This window comes from Macrobrachium rosenbergii, chromosome 15 (assembly GCF_040412425.1).
Source record: "Macrobrachium rosenbergii isolate ZJJX-2024 chromosome 15, ASM4041242v1, whole genome shotgun sequence".
NCBI classification, from domain to species: Eukaryota; Metazoa; Arthropoda; class Malacostraca; order Decapoda; family Palaemonidae; genus Macrobrachium; species Macrobrachium rosenbergii.
Window position 1 is genome coordinate 53,395,134 of NC_089755.1, and position 23,779 is coordinate 53,418,912.

General features: G+C 35.3%; 1 protein-coding gene and 1 pseudogene across 3 annotated transcripts in view; one reads left to right on the forward strand and one right to left on the reverse strand.

Moving 5' to 3' along the window:
* LOC136846736 (zinc finger MYND domain-containing protein 11) overlaps positions 1 to 23,779 on the forward strand; it is a 30,839-nt gene that overhangs the window by 1,555 nt on the left and 5,505 nt on the right. Inside the window, exons 2-7 of one of the 3 annotated variants that reach the window (XM_067117905.1) lie at positions 13,530 to 13,990; positions 20,606 to 20,758; positions 21,702 to 21,826; positions 22,484 to 22,639; positions 22,927 to 23,019; positions 23,200 to 23,482. In XM_067117905.1, coding sequence (XP_066974006.1) covers positions 13,780 to 13,990; positions 20,606 to 20,758; positions 21,702 to 21,826; positions 22,484 to 22,639; positions 22,927 to 23,019; positions 23,200 to 23,482 — 1,021 coding nt within the window. In that variant the 5' untranslated portion in view covers positions 13,530 to 13,779. The remainder of the gene's footprint in view (positions 1 to 13,529; positions 13,991 to 20,605; positions 20,759 to 21,701; positions 21,827 to 22,483; positions 22,640 to 22,926; positions 23,020 to 23,199; positions 23,483 to 23,779) is intronic. The other 2 variants (XM_067117907.1, XM_067117906.1) reach the window with 2 other exon arrangements.
* LOC136846825 (uncharacterized) lies at positions 5,333 to 6,502 on the reverse strand (annotated as a pseudogene).

Below are 23,779 nucleotides of genomic sequence, written 5' to 3' on the forward strand. Positions count from 1 at the left end.
CGACAGGAATGTCAACCGTCCTTTGTTTGTTTTGTGTCTTTTGTTTGTGTGTATGATATTTACCCGTTTTTCTTCATGTTTTTATGTTTTGTATTCTCTCTAAGATGTTCTTAGTTTTAATTTAATTTCACTATGTAGACATGAGTACTAAACACTTAATACTTTCTTTATTCCCTTCCCAAAACGTTCTGTAGCTCTCTGTCAAATTCATCTTAAATTTCTTTTTTGAGAGTTTATTCTTTTGAGAGGTTGGAGTTAAAACCAGAAATATACAGGAAATTAATATGTAGAAGTTTACAGTAGTCTTGAAGCATTGTAGCATCCAACACGGTTACGGTGAAATTGATTATATGTTGTGATAGCAAGTTAGTTAATGTTGAAATTATTTTATATATGTAATGGAAAAAATTGTAGGCTGCTTGTAACTTATTTGGAAACAAAAGTACTGAAGAAGATTTTAAATTGTAAATTAGCAGGAAAACATGCAGGCTTATGATTTTACCCATACTAAAGTGCTCTGTTTTCACTTTGTCATAAATAATGTAAGAGGTATATATTTGTAGGTCATAAGAGTTATTCTAAGGTATTTGTTAATGCCCAGTCCATTGTGTAATTTTCATATTTGAAGTGTAATTTGAATGAGATTAGTTTGTTCAAGTGACAAAGTTGGCATCTCATCACCTATGGAAGGCTTACAATGTATAACTGTTTCCTTGAATCTTGAAGGCAAGTAGGTTTACCTTTAATTTTCTTAAATAAGACAATACAGTAGTTTATGGCTTTTGGGTCTAGTGCAGTATAAAGAAAACAAAGGTGAATAAAGCTTTTCCTCATTTGCCATGCGTAATATGAACTGACTTGACATATCAGGATATACAGATATGTGAAGGCTGACTCTTCATATTATGTGTAATAGCCTATTTAGGTGTATTTACTTTCACCCCAAAATGGTAGCTGTTAGTAGGCCATATGTTTTTGATATATTTAAGTTGAGACTTTCCTGTATTTTCTACCATCAAATGTAAACAAAGTAGATAGATGTGAAGTCCAGTCTGCTTGGTTTGCCTTACAGATACCCTTAGTTTCTGGGGCTTTTCTTAAAATACGATCATTCCTGTTAATCCTATTCTTGTGAGTACTGCTCATGTCGGTAGTATATTGGAACCACAATCCAAAAAAGCAGAATTGGAATCTCAATCTAAGGAGCTTAGTAATGGAATGCTTAACAGGAGAGACAGGTGTTTTGCAATTCTATTCCTTCCTTCATTTTTGTTTGTGATAAGTTTTCATGGAAAAGTGACCATTTTAAGAATTTTTGATGGTATTATATATAACATCCATTGTTTTGTTTCCTGTAAATTATTTTGATCGCACAAATAGTGTAAGTGGATCACTGAGGCATTTAAATTGCCTTGCATAACAGGTCTAAGTACTGTTGGCATTTTGTGCATATTTCATATTTGTCAGGAGTATCTAGCACATCTGTACTTTTATTTTATACAAAATTATTTATGTTCTTGCTCCAAAAACAATTTAAAGTGTTTTTCTAAGGATTGAAATTGCCAGAATGTAATATTTGATAGCTGACACAATATCATTAGTAAAAATATATATGTGAATGAAATGTGATGATGTATTTCTGTGGGTTTCCATCAGTTATTGGGTAGTATTATTTTAAGGTGTCTGTGGTCATTGTTTATGTGACTTTAGAGAATGCTCCTTAGTCTTAGTGAACTAAGAAATCAAAGTGAAGTCTTTCATATGACTTGTTCCTTGCTTTCTTTTTTCTTCTTGTGATTGGTATAGAACACAGAAATAATGAAGATGATAAGTACAAGGGCTGAAAGAACATTAGATGTAGAAAGAATTGGTAAGGTTGAGTCTTTCAAATAGTGTACAGTACTGTTGAATGATGTTATCCAGTATGGGTTCTCTTGAGCTGGAATTTAATGAAAGATTGAAAAAGGTAAATTAAGCAACTGGAAGCTGATTAAGATTTGAAAATCAATTAGACTGAAATTGCAAATGAAAGTAAGGTTATACATTAGCCTAATACGGTCTGTATTATTAAATGAACATGAATCATGGCATGACAGATACTGTATATGAAACATTTTGTTAATTTGAGAACAAAACTTCTAGAATAATATTAGGAGTCAGATGGCACGATAGTTAGAAATGCACTCAATTGTAGCTTTGATTTCTATGATAAATAGCAAAGACCCCCAGCTTATCCTTAATGGAAACCATTTATCTCATATTCTTCTGATATACCTGCCACTATCTTTGCTTTAGGTCTTGTTTTCTAACATCACTTGCTCACAGAACCCTCTTTCCTTCGTAATGCATATCTAAAAGACACTTAGTTAGGTTAATGAAAAACTATATAGGGCAGTATGGTATTTAATGTAAACTAGATTAACGTACATATACAGTATGTCACAAATTAGCTATTGTAATTTTCTCTCCCATTTTGAAATAGTACAAGTTTTCTCTTGATCTTATTTATTTTTGGGTAAGTCAGCAAATTCATTTTCCAGTTTATTTAATGGCGCAAATTAACCATAGGAATAGACTTAATATTTGGTCTAGGAGACGGATTGGTGGCCATCCCCCCATGTCGAGTAGAATTGCGAGGCTCTGTTCTTTCATCATAGGAGGTTGTTTCGGAATGTGCATTGCCAATGGGCAAGACGGTAGTTTTGCAGCATCTTGAAGGCAGGCAGAGACTGGCTTGCATGCTAACCTGAAACTGTCAAAACTCGTACACTGTATGTTGTTTGAATTTTAAATTTGAAGTAGTGAACATTAATGGCAAAAATTGTTCTGTAATAAAGTACTATAATAAATTGGTTGGCTTATTTTTATTTAAGGTTCTAAAAATATTTGTAAAGTATTTAACAGTTGTACACTGTAGATGGTGTTTTAGGTAGAAATGGTTAATGAAAAAATAAATGTCATGGATTCTTTATATGAAAGTATGAAGTAGTACTGTACATTTTTTTATCGGTACATTAATTGATTAGATTGCATGTAGATTTGGAATATCAGAAATTCAGTGAAGGAATTTCAGGCAAATTTTGTAGTCCAAAAGATTAAAAGATAAGTGTCAGCTGTTATAAAAGTTTGTCATTTTGTTTGGTTAGATGTACAGTACTGTGTTTATTGTTTTTAAAGTTTCTAAATTCTTGTGATTTGGCATCTTGATATTATGAGATATTGAACTACACTTGTATGCCCAGTACTCTTTCATGAAAGTACCAAAACATTTTGTGAAATGTTAGTCATTGTGAAATGTTAGTCACAAGCTTTATGAAACAGATTATGAAGAAATTATGTTTGATACTTTGTGGAAGTACTGTTTTATTACAAGAATTTTTAAGATGCAAAATTGTAGTTATTCTCAAACATTACCTCTTCGTTGTCAAATATATAAAATACAGCTCGAATGATGTTGTACATTTGGGCCAAAATGAATAATAATGATGGCACTATTATTGGTAGTGCAGGTGTTCTTTCCCATGCATAAAGTAACCTCTCGAATAGAAATGGTGTCCAGCATATGAAGTTTACTGTTAGGATTATGAAAGCCTGAAAAATAAATAATGTTTAATACTAGGATTGTGAAAGTCTGAAAGGTTGAATATATAATGTGAAATAATAAATAAAGTTTACCGTTAAGATTATTAAAACTTCAGTAAGCAAACAAGGTGTACTGTAATGTTTCCATTGCTATGTTCACAAGCCTCCTTATTCTGCTTGTGACTTCTTATTCTGCTTGTGACTTGAGGTCATGATTTAGTTGAAGTTGGACCGCATAACTCTCAGCCTGCATGACTTGACTTTAAGAGCACCAGGAGATGATGAAGTTCTTTAGAAATAAAGACAAGAAAATTAAATAATATTGTTTACAAAATAAACTAAAAGATAATAAACAAATCTGAACACTAAACAGTCCATTCCAGCTCATGTCTTCTAACACTCAACTCACTCGCAAGGCAGGGAATGTGTGTATACAGTGCTTTACAATGTACAGTGTATAGGTATTATACTGTTTTAACTAAATTTATGAGATGACTAAGTCTATTGTTAATTTTTCCATACTGTTTCATCATCAGGGAGAATCTGTGTTGTATTCTGGTACTGTTTGTTGTGTTTCAGAATATTGAAGTTGACAATACTGTTTTGGCCCAGCCATGTTGGTATCTTGAACTTCTGAACCTTCAAACAGGGTTTCCATAAGAAGTTCCAAGGTGTCCATATCATTATCATCACAGCATTTGGAGGTGATCCTCTGATCATTTTGACAGAGGCTTCTCTAAAATGCTTACAGGAAGGTCTTTAGGACCTACAGAGGGATGATAGTAGCCTTATGCTAGGCTAATTGTGCCATCTTTTGCTCGAAGAACCCATTAAATAAACATCCCTCCATGGTCTTTCTCTTTGTGAAATTAGGATTGAGAGTTCAAAATACGCAAAAACAGCTTACCATCATATGTAAATTTACACCGACTGGTCAAATAAAATTATCATGACGTGGTAGCATGGTTTTATGTTTCATTCGAAAGTCTGTTAGGAAATATTAATGATCTTGGCTATGTACTGAGCAAATTCTAAAATACTGTACAGGGTATTACCTTTCTTGTTAACTGTTGAATTGTGGACTTCATGGAATGCCGCAAATTCAGGTGGTTTAAGCTTATGCATCTCAGATTGTCAAAGCCTATGCTTGCGTTCAAGAAGCCACTGATCAGTAATGGCAGTCCATGCACACAAATGAAGATGATCATTATAAATGGTGGGAAAAAACCAACCTGGAATAAATAACAACTTGAAGGATAGATAATGTATTATAAGTTATAGCACTTTAAAGTTAATGGTTGTAGCCAGCCAGGTATAGTGACTTTTTAACTGAAATTGGCTTTCATTTTTTTTTTTTTTTTTTTTTTTGAGATATGTAGAATTTATATTTTTATTTACCTGAGGCCTACAAGCAGAGGTTATCTGTACTGCATTTAACGAACCATCTGTTTGTGTTTGACCGTGATTTAAAGGTGTAGAAGATTCATAGTCGTTGGTATTTGGGTTCTCAGTTGTGCTGTCTACTTCAGTTGTTTGTGATGAACTGGTAGTAGTATCCAAGTTGTTTTCAAGCTTTATTGTTATTAGAGTTTCTGTGAATGTTTCTTGATTTGTTGCAGTGATATCACTCTCTGTTGGTAATGTTTCAGGAACATTGGTTGTTTCTTCCTGAGTTAAAAAAACATCCGGAGGAGTTGAGGTTACCTCATAACTCTCAGGATTTGGGACCTCTGTCCGTATTACCAGCAGCCCTGCAAGTGACTGTTTATCTGTATTGGCGTTATTCCGAATGTTCGGGAAGTTTGTGTTGCTTTCCTTTTCTGTCTGTTGGGTAGTTGCCAACATGTGAGTGCTTATAGTGGAATGCTTAGTTGAGTCAGATTGATCTTTATCTAATCCAGCATTAACTTGGGGTGGGTGCCTGATGAACTGCTAGGAAAGTCCAGATGCTGTTTCTTAATAGTATTCGGAGAGAAGGTTTCAGAATGATTTTGCTTTTTATGATTGCTCACTGAATTTTGTTGCAGTCTGTCAATAGTTAGTCCATGTGAGGGCTTGAATAAACCAGAAATGTTTCCCTTTTTAAGAATGGTGTTGCTGTCTAATGGATTTGAAGATTCTTCAAGGATTGTAGGGGATTTGTTAGTAGTTTCTTTGCTATTTTGGGAATTTACCATTAGGTTTGTCCCAAAGACCTTTTGGAAATCAGAATTGTGAATTCCTAAGGCAGCGTGAAGGTTCTGTATTTGTCGTTGATTTTCTTCTACACTTTGAGGGTTCCCGTGAAATTTTTGAGAGTCTCATGTGAAATATTGCCTCCAATGATGCCATACACAAGACCTATAATGGCATTTTCTCGAAAATCACTAGACCAGTCGTTCTTACTGTTGTGAGCCCACAGATCTTCGAGCAGACCACGATTGAGACGAATTAGTTTGTTTGTTTTCCAGTAAAATGTATTTTCACCCAGATATCTTCCATCTTTTTCTGTATTACCCCAAAGGATTATGATAGATGCTGCTGTGGTGAACCAGTAGGTGGCTGTCCAGAGAATACAGAAGACCTTTTGGCATGATGTTGACTTGAAGGCGTCATTTTTGGCTGTTAGATAATGATCAATAGCTACGCCCAAAATTGAAAAATTGCTTGTAATTATTGAAAAAAGTATCAGGAAGTATATCATGAAATACCTGGAGCACGAATAGGTATATTCGGTATTTCCAAAGTAAAAAAAGCCATCACAAAACAGCAGGAGGCTTCCTATGGCACCAGATATTGTATCAGATATTTTATAGATAACTGGTGTATCAAGAGGTCTCTTGACTCGTTTAATGGTAAATATTGTAGCTGCTACATTTAATAGCAGGCCTAGTCCTCCTATTAAAATGTGTATTGATGCACATAAAGGAAGACTTCCCATGATAGACTGTTTTATGTTTAGGTATGTTTTGCTTTTAAACAAAAACAAACATGTTATAGACACCTGTGAGGAAATAGTATTACAAGTACATGTATTTGCTTTATTTCTGTAAACTTATCTGGAGAGAGTTTATTGTACACTGAAATATGTTGCAGTATTTACTGGAATCTTTTTTTCATGATGTTTATTTGCATAATCTTCATAAGCTTGTTGCTTAACTCCCTCACAGATACCAGCTGTGAAGTAGGCTGCAAGAATTAATATAAGAATTTTTAAAAAATTCTGTGGCTCGATGCTTCAATATTTTTCTTATCTTGAGAAGTTCATAATGCTCAGTCTAGGTTCATAACTCCATGTTCATGACTGCTAAACCTTATTCACAGTGAGTCCATTGGCATCCAAGATTGCTGTGTGGAGCATGGTACTCTTAGTTGGAACTGTATCTTGAGTGTTCAACACTTCACTGATCCACTGCAGTATTATAAGGACGTCCTTATCCATAAACTAAATGTTTTGTACTGACACACTTGATGCAGTCTGAAAGTTTTACTGCATATGATAATTACCCACATGAGCTAGCATTTCATAATCCTTCCCTCTGTGCAATAGGGGTAAGATCAATGACTGATTTCGGTGGCTATGTGTAATCTCTTTACTATAAATTGGAACTGTTTCTAATAACATTATGACGTGGGTTGAAATATGATTTTTCTTTTTCATTAATAAAACACTGATTTCTTTTTGTGTTGATGAAGCATTGACTTGTGCCAAGTCATTAGACCAAACATTCTTAAATCAGATTAAATAAAACACTGACTGTTAATAATAGCAGAGGACTGCCACACCCTTTTTTTTTTTTAATATCATTACATTGTGTGTCATTCAGTGTTTTCCCTCTATTTCCATATTAGTCATCATTATTACAGTATGTAATTAGAGTATCGTGATATGAATTCTGATGTAACTCCTGTTAATTATAATTTTAATGAATATTGTTAACAGAGGGTGCCAAATTGATGCATTGAATTTTCCAATAAAAAGTGACTAGTGTAATATAAAAGTAAAGTCTAGTATTACTTCATTTGTGAATGATAAGGCATTTGTTCTAATAATTTTTTGTTAATGTCACTGTATTATCTCTGGAAAACATAATTTCTTTCGTGATGTATTTGAAAGGTTTATTCCTAGCATTTTGTTTATATGATTTTGAGATGTCAAGTATGATTTTTCAAAGTTTTCAGGCTGTATTTTATTTCTGTACAGTACTGTATTAGTTTTCATTAATTTTTCAAAAGTTGCAGTATGGTTATCATAAATATTTTTTTGACTGGGACCATTAAGTCACCTTTTTAGAATTTTATAGGGCTCACCTGAAGAGTTTGCTCTTGAGGTGAAATTTGGAGCTTGATGAAGTTGAATTGGTTAGTAAATATGTTGAAACCAAAAGGAACAGAAATTGTAAACATACTCCAATTGATATCACCTGTAGTTGGTGTATCTTTCAAGAACCTCCTGCATTGCCTACACATTATTGTCTCATGAATGGGTAGTTTTAATACTGTACCAGTAATTATCAGGTCAGAATTTTCATGAAGTTACAATATGATGTCATGAAGTTGAGAATTTGTCCTTGTGTCCTTATTACAAGCTGTCTCTTAAAAGACTGTTACCTGCAGTGCTATTTACAGGCAGTCCCCCATTTACCAGTGGCATCGGTTAATGGCATTTCGGTGTTACGGGGCTTGGCTAGCGACATGGTTAACCAGATTTTTGGCACCAGTTAGTGGTTTATCGGTGACGGTAAGCAGTTTAATGGCACTGATAACCGGTCAACGGCGCTGTTCAGCAGTTTATCAGCATTTACAGCATTGTAAACACCATTTATTACCATAATTATTGTGATGTCCTGGTTAACGATGATTTTTGGTTATCATCGCTCGGCCAGGAACGGAATCCTCGCCGTTAACCGGGGACTGCCTGTAGTCATTAGCAAAAGTTTTCTTCAGTGGGTAGGGTATCCAACATATTCTCCTACCGTAACTTCAAAATAATCACTCTGTAGACGCTAGATTGCAGTCTTGCCTGACAGCATCATCACAATTTAAAAACATAATATTTTAACCAAGCAGTAACACCAGTGTGATTTACTTATGATGAGATTTATGCCATTCACTGGTATATTCATTCATTCTGGTGATTAGCAAGTTCTCTAATCACTCGCCGTTCTTCTGTACCACCTTCTTCCTGATCCTTTGGTACCATAGTTAATTTGTTGTACTCAAGATGTGTTACTGTTTGGATTTGCATTAATTGTAGTACACATTCTCTTAAATTTTTTGCCTTTTACTAGTTGTAGTAACCATCCTCTAAGAGTCCAGTGACCAGAGAAATAGTACATCTCTAAAGGTTGCAGGTATAGTAATTCCTACCAGTTTGTTAGTCTACAGTACTGTACACAAGAATGTTGAAGAGCTGCCGTATCACATCCAATCTTAGTAGCTATTCAGCGTAAAAGAAGTTTGTACATTATGTAGGTACATATAAATTTCAAGTAATTATGGTACTTTGTAAATACAAGCCTCTCATCTTCCTTGAAGTTCCTTCTCACAGTCCCTCTTGAGTGGTCTTGTTCACAGCTGCTTCTGCTTGATAAGCCAGTAGGTGACTATTTATGGCGTAATATGCAAAGGATGTTTTGCTACTAATGGAATGTTTTCCAGACTGAGTAACTCCGAAGAGTTCTTTCATGTTTGAAATGACACAACTTCAGTTAATCCTGCCGTACTGGCCATGGAAGCATAAGTAGAAAAAAACATCATCATTTGCTGTATTCTTTATTAATTTCTTACTTGCATTAACACTGAATTGAACTGTCATGTTTCCACTTTTCATCTTATATAGTGTTTGTGATACTTAGTGTGAGCATTTTCCATAGAAATTTTTTCATTGGTTGTGTGTGAGTACAGTAATAGTCTTGTAGCCATTCAGCCCCTAATGACATTGTAAATTGTTCCTAGTACTTTAAATTTTGAAATATGTTTATATGGGCATACTTCTCTTTTTTTGTGAAAAGGCATAACACATGCCTTTAATGGGCTTTTGGTCCTTTGTATTAATTGTCTATGTACACTACTGTGATTCTCGTTCTACTGTAGATTTAACTAGTGGCTGTGTCTTAGCCTTCACAGAAGCAAGTACAGTAGGGATGGCTAAATTTTAGGGTTCTTAAGATTTTACAGTGTTGATTAGTGGTTTTAGAGCAACAGAACTCATTGTGCATAATCCTTTAGAGAGAAAACTGAGAAAAAGTAGTTGTCAAGTTATGATTGTGATGATGATGATGTTGAGCAAGGTCCCTAACGTTTTGCTTCTCAGAAGCAAGTACTATGGTGGATATGACTAGTTTTCGTGAATTTCTCCTTCATTTTGATAAAAATGCACTGATTTCTCCTAGGTCTAGTCTGTTAGATGGCTTGCAATTTACCCAACTTGATTCACATTTGTAGATCATACCCAGGCCGTTGTTTGCAAAAGCTCCTTGTTTGTAGGAGGAACTCCATTTCTTTGACTGTATTGTTACTGTTCTTATAACGCTGTTTAAATAGACAACTAAGTCACATTTGTAGGCATGTAAGGATGTTTATAGCATTGTTTATATTGTAGATATATTGAAAATTGGAGTAAGATAAAAGTAAAAGAAGTTGGACAGCAAGATGGGAAGATACCAGAGGGAAAGGATGAAGAGTTAAAAAGTATACAGTAAAGCAAAACAGACAGGAGCTAGAAGGGATACTGTACAGTACTGCAAAATAACCTTCAACGCCATCCACTACAATGTGCAGCATTGCAAGGAACATTTTTGATAGTACCCCCTGTTGAGACTTGCAATATTGGCCTCCTTGGTCACGCAGTCTTGGAGATAATATAGATTTAACTTGTAATTTCCTCGAAGATTTCCTTCACAGTGTGTCAGTAGTATTTCCATGGGTGGGTTTTTACATATAAATACTGTAGATTCACTCAGTCATTCATTACCATGCATGCTGTATGGAATCTGTGAACTTGGGTCAGTTGGTTAAATCAGTGCTTCATGTCATTTGTGTTTAAGATGTCATAGGTCTGCAGAAAGAGAAGCATATTTCTGATTACCTAAGAAGTGGTACCTAAAAATCACGGTTTTTATACGATGGGGTTTGACTCGGGCATAAATGATTACCTTGGTCTTTTCTCCATAAGAAATTTAAGTATTTATATTTACAATAATGCTTCTATATGTATGTAATATGTTTTATAATGTAGGCGATGAGGGGTTTAAGGAGTTAAAACAAACAAAGAACTTGCCTTTTTCTTTACTCGAGTCTTTGTGTACAGTACTGTACAGTAGTCTGTTACCTTAATTTTGTTAATTCCATGTGCACAGTTGGGACCTACAAAAGTTTGTTGCTAGCAGGGCTGTGTACAGTACTTACAGACAAAATGATAAGGAGTTAGTTTAAATTTTTTGAGTTACCTTTTCTTTTTTGTATGGTATCACTAGCAGAAAGATGGGCTTTTTATAATAAAGTGATGTATGTTATTTTTCAGTATACTATAATTAGTTTATACACAAACTTATTAATCATAAAAATAGCCTTTAACTGTGCAGAACAAATCCAGTTGCATGAAGCAAGATTTCAAAGAAAAATGTTCCAGTGGGCATGATTAACCAACTCCCAGATTCTTGAGGATACGCTATTTATTTTTAATTTTCTTAGCCAGTTCCCATCTAAAGAGAGTGGGGAAGGGAGGGCACCAATATTTATGGTTAATGGATTTGTATAAGAACTAATTTTGTTGCAGAAATAGGTGTCAGGAAACGTTGGGCAGCCTTCACCTCATTCTACCTTAGGGATGTTCCCAATAAGTCCTCGGATACCTTCTCCTTGGGATCCATGGTGGTTGCTCAGCAAGTTCTGTAGACACTCGGCGAAAATGATGGTAGATACGATGATACCTCATGGTACCTCTTGAGGATATTCTTTGGCCTCACAGCAGCTGGAGGTGGTCCACTGAGCAGAGGGCTCTCACACCGGTCTGGCAAAGCCCGAGAGGCTAGGACAGAGGACCCATAAGAAAGCAAAATTGGGGGAGCATAGGCAAGGGCTTTATAGCTGTGGCCACCAAAAGTGAGAAAGGATACTCAGCTCTATCTAGGGGCTAGTGAGCAGTGCACAAGCCAATAGGATCTTGATGAATCTTAGTGGCAGTGATATAGACTGAGGAATGACGAAACCTCATGGCATGGCTTTATGATACTCTGGCTTCATAGGGGTAGAGGAGGACTACTAACACTATATAAAAAGTTGGGCAGAGCCAGAGGAACCATGAGAGACCATTTGATGTACTAACTGTAAATATTATGACTTTTCTGAAGTTGCACCATTAAGTAAGCAAAAGCTGCAAAAATTGAACAGAAGAGCAGTAAGCTACACTTAGTAACATTGCAGAAACCTGTGGGTTGCCATATGAAAGGCAACGTGCTGAAAACCTCATGAAATATGATTAGATCTTGTTAGTGGCATGCCACTAAACATGTTAGAAGAACTGTAGAGAACAGTACCACAGCTTCCATACACCAAGATGCAAATAAGAATTAATACAGGTAGTGTATCCACAAGGAACCAGGAGTTGCCTGAGCATGGCTGCTGGAACCATTTTCTTTGAAATACTTTGATTTGTGTGCCTGAACACGTTTCATACAGTTCAAAAGCTATTTTATGATTATTGGGCTTGTGATAACTAATGAAATTTAGGATGCATTTGGCATGTGTAATACAGGCAGTCCCCGGTTTACGACGGGTCCGTTCGAGGTTATGACTTTTCAAATATATTCATCAGAAATTATTTCCCGGTTTACAACGCATGTTCCGGGGTTATGATGCGTTGTACACCGATCCGACGGAAGAAATATGGCTCCAAAATGGCAGAATAATAAAAATTTGGAGGCTTTTTTGATGAAAAACTCAATAAAAATGCAGTTTACATCGTTTTCAATACACCCAAAGCATTAAAAGTAAGGTTTTCTTAGGATTTTTCATGATTTTCGACGGTTTTTCGGTTTACGACGCGGCGTAAAAACGGAACCCCCGTCGTAAACTGGGGACTGCCTGTATATGTATACTGAGTCAGTATTTTAGTACTGTATGTGCTTATGCAGCTGTACAGGATGATTTTTTTGTGATAGATGAAGACTTGTTAAGTGAGCAGATATGTAGTTCTTACAACCTGTTCTGCTGTTTGCCATCTTTTGCATTTTCTGCTAAGCATGCATGAAGTGCATTGTCAGTATGAGGCCCCACAAAACTGGCTAGAGAATGATTGAATACAAGTTGGTGAATACACTCAGACATTACTTTCACTCCCTGTGCTCATAGATATACTTTATATCATATTTGCATTTTTTGGCATAATGGTCTACTCTCATCTCTGTCTGCTTGCCCTACAGTTTCTGGAAAAGGGAGTTTTTGTTCACCATTAGGCATTCTTTTCCTCATAGTCCCGCATTGTAAAGTGTGAGGTCAGGAATGTTGCAGAACAAGGGTTTGTGCAAGTCATTTGTTATGAATGAAAATGTATATGCAGTACACAGTACTGTATATAGATAGTGTTCTTGGATGTCATGGGTATGATAATTTATGAGTTTGGTTGTTACAAATATAACCATGAGAGCATATTTCATCATTTGGGGAGGGAGTGGGGAAGCAGTACAAGATGCTAAATTCATAAAGAGGAAATCATTGATTGCTTTTCAACTTTTGGTGTTAGCTGATACTAATCACTTATCACAACATTCCTGCCTCTCTATTACTTTAAGTAATAAATAAAAATAGGACAATTTTGCTGTTTTTAGTGTCAAGAAGCCTTTGATCATCCTTTTATTCATTCATTCATTGCCAAAAACACTGTGAAACAGTATGTAATTTCATGCAAAACACCATTTGTTTTTTAGCCATTTGTAAAAGTTTGTTTTTGTTTTGTTTCTTTTCAGATTCATTGAGTGTGCATGTCTTAAGTACTCACCCCCCTTAGGCTTGTCCTGCAAGGTTTGGTATTTGCATCATGATTCTGCTTGGGGCGTCCCCTAGTTTACGCTTGCTTCTCCATTCCTTTCTGTACACTACATTCAGAGCACTTCAAGGGAAATTGCATGCAGAGTTTAGTTTTGGTGTTTTCAAAGTCTGCCTAATGTAAACACTCAGAAAAAAAAAAATCCAGATGAAAGAACCAAGGAATGCATCATGGTTTTATTTGCATCACCAATGATAGAGATTAGTGGCAAATCCTGTGACATAGAGAACATACCTGAAAAGTCTCAAGAATACGTAGATAAAACCAAGGCAGAAAATTTCACATTCACGGGTTTCGATATCATAGACAGTATTAGATATTTGTACAAAATGGAACATCTTTTAAATGTCAGAACCAAACTTTCACAACACATTGCAAAAGGTAAGCTCATCTACGATAGTGATTTGGTCATGTCATGCATTTTTCCATTTACGTACAGTATGGCGAAATGTGTAAAGTCTTAGAATGTTGGCAGTTTTTTGTTCGTTGAAAATATTAGGAGAAACTAATCTTCATGTTAAAGATAAGTGAATATAGTGAATTTTCAAAGGAAGAATAAAGTATTTTCTTAGCAAAGATACCACCACATGAACACAGTCGTTGTGATTACATGAAAATAAATTTTGTGATGGCTGTGAAAAGAAATGCCACTTGTTAGCAACAGTTTTATTGTCTTGCAAAGATGAACCTTCATCTCATGTATGTTTTTGAGTGTAAAGGTTAGGCGTTACACTGATAATGTATAATGTTCACTCTGTTAGAAACTTGGTCAGAAATGCTTTGAGCTTGTTCTTGGGTTTTTGATAATGGTATATGAATCATTTTTAACTTAATAGATGAATGTTTGAAGAAATTTTCATGCATAGGAGTATGATGTCCTTTCAGTAGTACAGTATTTGCAATACTAACAATGCATGATTAGTACTTGCTAGATTACTAATGAGGTTGTTATGAATAATCTGTGAATTGCAACTCTTTCAGAATTGATTCACTTTGTGTACAATGATTGTGTGTGATTGTGTTTACTTTATAGGTAAGAGTTTTAATAAGTTTTTGTTTTTATGTGAACACCATTGGCTCTTAATATGAAATATGGATTCTCTGTGACTCTGAGACTGGATGAAAAAGAGTTTCAGCTCAACACGAGGTATATATTTTTATAGCTTAGTACAGTGTTCGGTATATATTTTTCTGCTGCAAAGAAACGTGTACATTTAAGTATTCTGTTACTGCCGGCTTATTATTTTACAGAATTATTTCTCCACCTTTTAGATTCGAGGGTTTCACCATATGTTTTGCAGTTATTTAGATGTGTGAATACCAGTTTGATTAGTAATGTAGTTTCCCTTATGTAACCAAAGCATATTAGGTGACAAAGTTCAAACGCAAAATAAGTGGAGTCTAACTCCAAAAGAAGCAGAGATTAGTATTGTAAAGAAGGAAATCTATCAAAGCAGGAAGAGTATTTCACAATTTCGAGCCCCAAGGAAAATCAGTGAACTGGTCAGTAAAAGGATTGTTGATTGGTTAGGTGGGTTCTTTGGTTTCTCAAGAGTTATTGAAAATCCCTGATTATAGGATTACCTGTCAAGTAGCAGACAAAGGTAATATGTTTTTTTTTTTATTCTTTTTGATATTCATGTTTGTAAGCTTGCTTCACTTATTGGATAGAGCAATTACATTTCCATTTTTGACTGCGAGCCTTGGTTTCCACTGACCATGGGTTTGTCGTGTCTTTGATGATTATAAGAAATTATTGAAAAAGGCTGGTGGATCTTTAAAGGTGATATATATATATATTTTCTTTTAGCAATTTAGTAGCCCATATCCAGCATTTCCTGACTTCATTTTTCCCTTATACGGCATCACAATGCTGTTATGGCTGATAGGTAGATAGGTCTGTTTTTTCAGGTTTTGTTCCAAACTCTTAAACTTGGAAGGCATATCATTGAGATATCTTTTAACCTGTGTACGTGAGCATAGTGATTTCGGAGTGGACAATTTGAGTTTTTATAATTTTTTTCAACAAAAATTTATGATTTATTATGCCTTAGAAAAATTTGCAGGATTCCTTGAACTGTCGACTGTCCTCAGAGTTTGAGTAGACTGATAAAGAGCAAATGGAATTATGGAAAACTTAGGTTCTAATTTCATTTTATGAGTATGAAAAGTAGAATGAATTTTTTTGTTGTTTGATAATCTTGAAGCTCATTATTTATGACATCACGTTTCACTGTGCAGTATGTAGTAATAATATTCATATATTTGTAAGTAGTGATGATAACAAATAGTTGATTTCATACTAGGTATTTATATATTTTCTTGTATGAAGAAATTATTATTTTCAACATTTGCTTTTTGTGGGAGGTGTAAAGAAAGGTAACTCAGCTGTGAGCTGTGGATATCTGTATTTGGAGTAGTTAGTAACTCACGGTCTGTTAATTGAAAACCAGCCTCTCCATTAATGTGATGTAGTTAACTCACTATCACGGAATCAGTAACGCTGTAATAGTGTTCAGTAGTCACTAACTCACTGTCTGATTTAAAATACAATACATTGCAGTTTAGTGTAACTTTTTGGTAATTCACACTTCTTTGTAGCTTAAGGGGACTTCTTTTTGCTCAGCACTCACTGCCTTCATGTTTTACAATTTTTACCAGAAGAGCAAATGTAAAAGAGTCCTGAAAGTTTCGTTTAGAAAGTATTCGTTTCAAAGTTACCAGAAACTGGGTTTAAGAATGTAATGATAGTCTTCTGCACATAATTAAATGTTGAATGCTGGAGACTACCAACTGCAAGGAAGGGGAATCTTCCCACAGTAACTTTTAAAGGGCAGGCTTTTATTTCAGACATATATGTATTTATGTAAAACAAAGTAGCCCTTTTTAAGATGCAGGTTAAACCTTTTTGTTTGTTAAAGCTGTGAAAGAATGTAACTTTGATGCACTGAAACATTTTGGTTTTTGCCTTTTTATATCCAGTGTTTTGAGATGGAAACAAACCTGGGAACTTTATGAAATATTCATGTCTCATTAAAAGATCTAATGTTATTTACAAATGACATACCCTTTAACTTTTACTTATTACACAACAGTATGGGCACTGAATAGCAATTGGAACAATTGAAGCAGTATTAAGGTTGTAAGAAAGATCATCTTCTACTAGAAGCTTTTGCACATCTTGACCTGGTTTTTTCAGAGTACATGTATGTCAAGATTTCTTCTTACGATCCTTTCCTGTTGTATTTCTCATTTCATCATTCTTGCCAGATAAAAACCTGTTTAATACAAATCCCAATAGTTTTCATTTGCTTAATCCTGGGTCAACTGCTTCAGGACATGTTCCACAAATTGCAATGCAGAAACATTTCCCACTGGTTAGGCAAACTTCCCAGTACCCTTGCTGGGAGGCAAATCATTCTCCTGTATGTTTAACTTCTGAACATCCTTATTTACTGTGCCCCCAAAATTTCATGATTACTTACTTTATTTCACTCTGTTTCAAAATTCACTCTCATTTTTGGCTAATGCCATCTTATTTTCCCTGCTGGGTGTGGCTTTTGAATTGATTATGACAGTTCTGTCCTTATGTGAATGTTCTTTTATGTGAAGAAGATTACTGGTTAGTTTACAGTAAGAGTTGGGTTTTTAGCTGCCATGTGTCAATACTCTTGTTTTCTTTGACCAGCCAACTTTGAATATCTTCTATTCATGTCTTTGACTGTATACCATATTTAGTTTAGGGTAACCTTGTATTTCTTTTGCCATTTTTGGTTTCGGATATTATAATGGCGAGGTAGATCTTGATATTAATATTGAAACAATTTATTAGTAAGAATTTTTTCTGTACACAATTCTTAATGTTTGTTGATGTTTATACTTAGGGATGATCAGATACTACTGTAATGGTTCAGCTAGAAGCATTTATATTTTGATTCTGTCAGATTTAGTTTTGTGTTTTACATTGTCAGCAACAGTATATTTGTTAGTATTAATGGCTTAGGTTAACAGTAAATACAGGTTTTCTTTTGTCCTTTCAAGTACTTATTTTAGACATATTGGGAGTCTGTGGTTCAGAAGCAGTGCCATAGTGTTCCCAGTGAACAGTGCTGCATCTGTTGTGCAGTACACATAGGGGTCAAGTTTGTTCTCCCGAGAATTGGTCACAAAATTGGTGGGTCTTGTACAAAAGCAAAAGGAGGTGTAAAGAAATTAGAAAAGATGTAGTGAAGGTTGTATGTCATCTCCCTTGGAGTTGGCTAAAACTTCCTGGTTTCAGCAGTGCCAAAGTCATTCTGGGCAGGCACACTTGCTGTAAAGTCCTCCCTTGATCTGTTGAAGCTTAACAAATTGAGGAACATTGTGCCAAAGTCCATCAGTAAGCAGGTAGATCCTTAAAACCATGAAAGCAAGTTCACCAACATGTAAATTAAAAGTGCTGGGCACAGTGCCCAGGAAAGGGGGGGCTACCCTGCTGTGGGGTATTGCATGTGCTTGCTATGACAACTGAGATAAATGCCTCGACTTCTTCAGGTGGTTCTAGCAAAGGTTATAATGAACTCATGGCGTATCCTCAGCTTTCCAAGCTGTCAGATTTAGTGCTCGGGGAATTTTATGTGATGTCAGGATGTTCGACTCAGGCACAGCAACTACCTTTAGACACTGAAGCTTTGGCCAGGGGCATTACTCTTGCTTCCTCAGCCATCAGTTTCCTGTGTGACACCAAAGATTACACAACTGAGCATTTCCTGTGAGAATTTCTGGCAAAAGCTAACTGATAGGAGTACTGTAGGTGTTAGGATTAACAAGCACTGTTATCTGATGGAATCAAGATTATCAGTGGATATATTAAGACAAATCAATTGGTGGATTTGCTCTTTCGAGTTTCAGTAGAGTCCCTTCTCACAGTCCCTTAGTTACTGGTGTCTATAGTAATGAAGAAAATGGATGCTGCTCAGGAATGTATCAAACTTGGTTTTACCATCAGAATCAGAAGACCTGAGTAGTATCTTTCACATATCAGCAAACGAGAATGTAGCAGACTTGGTTTCAACATCAGACAGACAAACCTGCACGTAGCAGGCATTATGGACCCTCATCTGTTCCCTGTAGAACAAGTTAAACTCTGTGACAACTGTAGTGGCTATAAAAAAAAGTGCTCAAAAGATATCGTGTATGATGGCATAAGGATTACACAGAAAAAAAATTAGTGAAACATTTCCACTACTTTGATTTTTTGTGTAAAGCAGGTTTTTCCAGCTTTGAATAGTGGGGAATTAGGTCAGAAACTATAAATATTGGTGACTTCAATTGTTAGTTTATTGGGCAAGGAATTTTCACATGTAATGTAGTTAAACCTTAACTTGATAAGGGCAAGGAATTTTCACATGTAATGTAGTTAAACCTTAACTTGATAAAAAGTCTTATATATAAGAAACTTGTCAGAATCTTAACATTTTCAGTCTATCCAATCGTTAAGTTTTTGAATAATTTGAATTACTAAATAGTATCTGATATTGTTAATTAAGAATAGATTCTTCAGGTCAATCCTACAGAAGCAAAGAGTTTCACCTAAGTGATCTGGTTAAACACTTTGATAACAGTAATTTTCCCACTGCATAAGTAAAGAGGAAAATCTCTTTGCTTGCTCAGGGAAGACTGTTGTCTTCAAAGAACAAGGACTCTTGGGAAGATATGTCAGGTTAATCCTTTCTTTAGGACTTACCAGGAAGCAAAGACTGAAGACTACAATCCCCTTTTGCTTGCTGAGGGAAGGTGAATCTGAGGTCAACTCAGTTTTAACAGCTTGGACTTAGAGGTGCTAAGGACCAGCCCTATGAGGACTGGCAATCAGCTCAGTGGTGCCCAATTACATACATCCCTTTTTACCTTTGAACACAAGTACAGTATTTGAATCCTTACTTTATAGGCCCGGTGGTAACAGTGAGACAGCTTGTACCTTCATCAACTGGGAATTTACATTTGGGAGATACCTCTGCATCTTATTCCCTTCTCAGTCTTTGCTTGCCATCCTCCCATGCTCGGACTTTAGGGGCCATTTGTTGCTAATTTAACAGATAAACGTGCTATAAGGATTAATTGATTTGTGTGAAAAAAATGTTTTTTAAAATTTGATCTACACTTCCATTATGCTGCTTTGGTAATTATACTTCCCTTGTATTGTGGTACAAGTTTTATAAGAGATATTTATTACAGAAACATGTCATCCATTTTTAAAGATGAGAAATGTGGAAATTCGCAGCAATTCCTTGTGTTGTGTAGCCCAAGGCCATCACTTAATTCAAGGCATACTTGTAGTTGTTTTACTTTTTCCAAAACATATGAACTTGTCAAGTTATATAGCATACTGATGACTTTGGTAGCTGGTATCAGTTCTCTCTGATACTACTTTAGTTATTTCATTATTCAGATCAAGGAAATTAACACTGGGCATTATTCTTATAAAACAGTTTTATCAAATATTGTCTCTCTCTCTCTCTCTCTCTCTCTCTCTCTCTCTCTCTCTCTCTCTCTCTCTCTCTCTCTCTTTCAAGATCAGAGATTTAATGTGAAATTATGTTGTACTTTAAAAATGTGTTACTTTTATAATACATTGGGGATTTTGTTTGGAAACAGTTTTATCAAGTGATTCTCTCTCTCTCTCTCTCTCTCTCTCTCTCTCTCTCTCTCTCTCTCTCTCTCTCTCTCTCTCTCTCTCTCTCTCTCTCTCTCTCAAGATCAGAGATTTAATATCAAATTATGTTGTAGTTTAAAAATTTGTTACTTTTGTAATACATTGGGGATTTTATTTGGAAACATAATTATAACTGTGTGTTTATGGTATGTCTATTATAATGGAGTGCAGTAATGGTAATGTGGAAATGGAAACAGCTGTATAGTATTGAGAAGTATGTTGTATTTTGATGTGTAATAATTCTTAATTTTTTTTGTAATGCTTTGAGGAAATATTTCTTAACGCTTAATTGTTTTTCTCAGGAGGCAACATGCAAGCTGCTGTTCGTAGAATCTCTGACCCATTACGTTGCCAACACCTCTGGGATGCCATCACAACAATACGTAACCACAAGCAGCTCCCGTCCTTTGACAGGATCAGGCGTTACATGAGCCGGATGCATAACATGGAATCAGGTAAAGGTTTTATGAACATAATTATGTAACTTTATTGTTGTGTGTGTTCATGTTTATAGGTTATGTGCATTGTTAGACCACTATTATATTTGCTGTGTTTTCTTTTCAACTGGGGAAATACAAACTGGGGCCTTTTATGCTGGAATATCCTCTAGTGCAAGGTAGAGGCAGTCATTGAACTTGTTAACACGGTAGTTGATTAGTGGTAACTTGGGGTGAGTGAAAGAATAACCCTCCTCCCTCTCACCTGCTGTCACCAACCAGTTTTTCTTCAGCCATCATCTGATGCATACATTTTTCTTTGTTCCTCTGGGAGCTGTCTGTTGAGGTTGAGTATTTCTTTTTGTGTGTGTGCAGTGCTATAGCATGTACATATAAACAGGATGTCTGTGCCATGGGTCTGTGCTATGACACCCATGAGAAATGTTTTTGTTCTGTAATAGAGACCAAATTCAGTGAATGAATCATTCAGAAAAAAATGCAGTTTGGAGGCAGAGGAGTCTGCAAAAACCTCTACCAATGTTTCTAGTACATATTGAATGAGACCCCTCTTCCCTCTCCTTCCTCTCCCCTCCCCACCCCCAACACTAGGGAAGTAAGGTGATTGTTTGAACTGAATAAAAAAAGGTCAGGCTGAGTGTTATCAATGGAAACATTTTCTTCATTGGGGGTGGAATATTGATTGATGATTTGTCATAGTTTTCACATGTGTATTAGCGAGGTATGTTGTAACATTGTGGTGTTGATTTGGATAAGGTATAATGCCTTGAACATTATAGGGGGGCATGAGCTTTGTTATTCTTTCACAGTTTCAAGTTCCTCAGCATTAATCTTTAGTGAATGGCATAGATAATTTACAGCCTTTGTAAAGTGGGAAATATGTTATGGCCTCTGGATATCATTTTTGTAAATAATTTGTTATTTTATGTTTCATTTTTATCAGATGAAGTCGAAAAGCATCTAGAAGAATGTGCATCTGACAACCTTATTGCTGTTACCCGAAAGGTTGGTCAAAAAGGCTCCAAGGTTGGCATAGAGCAAGAAGGGTTCAGATTGCCAACACCTCCTGTAAGTTTGGAATTGTTCTGTAACATTATGTTAAAAATCTAAATTACTTTGTAGAAAATCTTAATGACTTTATTAGATTTTTCAATAAAAAAAGTTGTTAGTTTTTATCTTCTGCTTCAAGATTGTGATAAAGCATTTAATGGAGACGTTACTGTTATTTTTATTTAGTCTTTTATGGCACTGAATAACAAAATGTTTCCAGTGTTAGGTCATCAGACCAAACATTCATAAATCAGTCAGTTTATCAAGTCATTTGAAGAATTCCAAGTAGTCTGAAGGATGATGTGTCCACTATTTTGTGAAGACACACTTTGGCCATGTTACCAGTTGCATCAAGTATTACGAAAAGATTGTGCTGTAGTTGTAAGAATTAGAGATTAATGTTCTTTTAGTTACTTCAGCATCAGTTAAATAATTCAAAATATTTCCTGCACAGAAACAAGTTTTAAATTTTCCTGCATAAAAGTTGTAGTAGTCTACATGTGTTTTTTTTTTCTAAAATTACTTTATCATCTTTTCAGTAAGAATACTCATAATGCAAGAATTCACATTTTATTTAAAATTAGCCTAGAGGAGCATATTGGCCTCCAACAAAGAATGTTCTATTTAATCCAAGAATTTTGTCAAAATGGGTTGTGATTGGAGCTTTTCTTTTAGGATGAGCCTGATAGACATGACTGGTATTGTTTTGAATGCCACAAAGGTGGGGAGGTGGTGTGCTGTTCTAAATGCTACCGTGTTTATCATGAGAATTGTATTAATGTTGAGGACCATCCGTATGACAATGAAGCTTTTGTTTGTGTTATTTGCAAGGTAAGTTCTTGAGACATGGATTTGCATTTCAAAAATTGTTAAAAGATTGAGAAAAACATCCTGTTTAACTTAGGTTTTGCATGGTTTTATCTATTTTGATTTTACATGTGATTATTTAAGAAAGGCATTTAATTCTGAACCCAGTTAAATTTAGTTCTCAGAAGTTCATCTTATTGTTTATCATTAGCTCCTAATAAATTAAATTTTGAAATGGTGCTTGCTGGTTTTTTTGGGGGGAAATTTGCAGAATAGTAATGTGTCTAATGATGTTTCTATACTCCTTGCAGAAAAGATTGTATCAGCGAAGTGTTAAAAGCCGTATAAATAGAGAAGATTTAAATATGCTTCTAGCCTTTACTGTAGGTCGTTTAAGGGAAAGAGTAAGTACAATATCTTGCTTTTTATGAAGTTATCAGATTAAAAATAGTATGCTTTGGTTTTGGTGATCCATTTCTTACATATTGAAAATAATTTATTGTAGGTTTATTAAATCTTTGTTGCAGTGTCCCGTGTTAATGCATCTGTGAAATTTTCTTGATATGGTTCTTTGTTGCCCCCAGTTGCCAGTCAACATTATGGAACGAGTGATTCCTGCTCCATCCCAAAAACCCGGTGTATTTCTTAGTGATCGTGCTGCAGCAACTAGTCACCAGTCGCTTATTCGTTCTGATCAACTCAGCCGTGTGTCTGCGTCAGAACCTTGGAGAGCACAGCTTTTGCTCCATCATCAGATGGACCTCAATACAATGGGTCAAAAAACTGCCGACTGCCGTTATAAATCTATATACGATTTTGAGATTGATGCTCTGACTATTGTCCATAATGTTGTTATTTATCAGGGAGGTAAGGATAAGATTGTAAATATTGTTAGTTATCAAGGATGTTAAGATAAGCATTTCAAACAATGCTTGTTTTGTTACTTTTGGTGGACTGAAATAAGAAAGACTTGATTTCTGTCTTTGACAAAACAATTTTGATCTTATTCTTGGTTTTTAAAGCAAATTAATTTAGTTTTCTAATAACTTTTTTATATGATAGGATCTTGAAGACATGGCATTAAGAATAACTGCACCTTGTTTACATCTGGAATGACCTCATAAAAATGTTTTCCAGTGATGTGTCTTCTTCATCTGCTGTTAT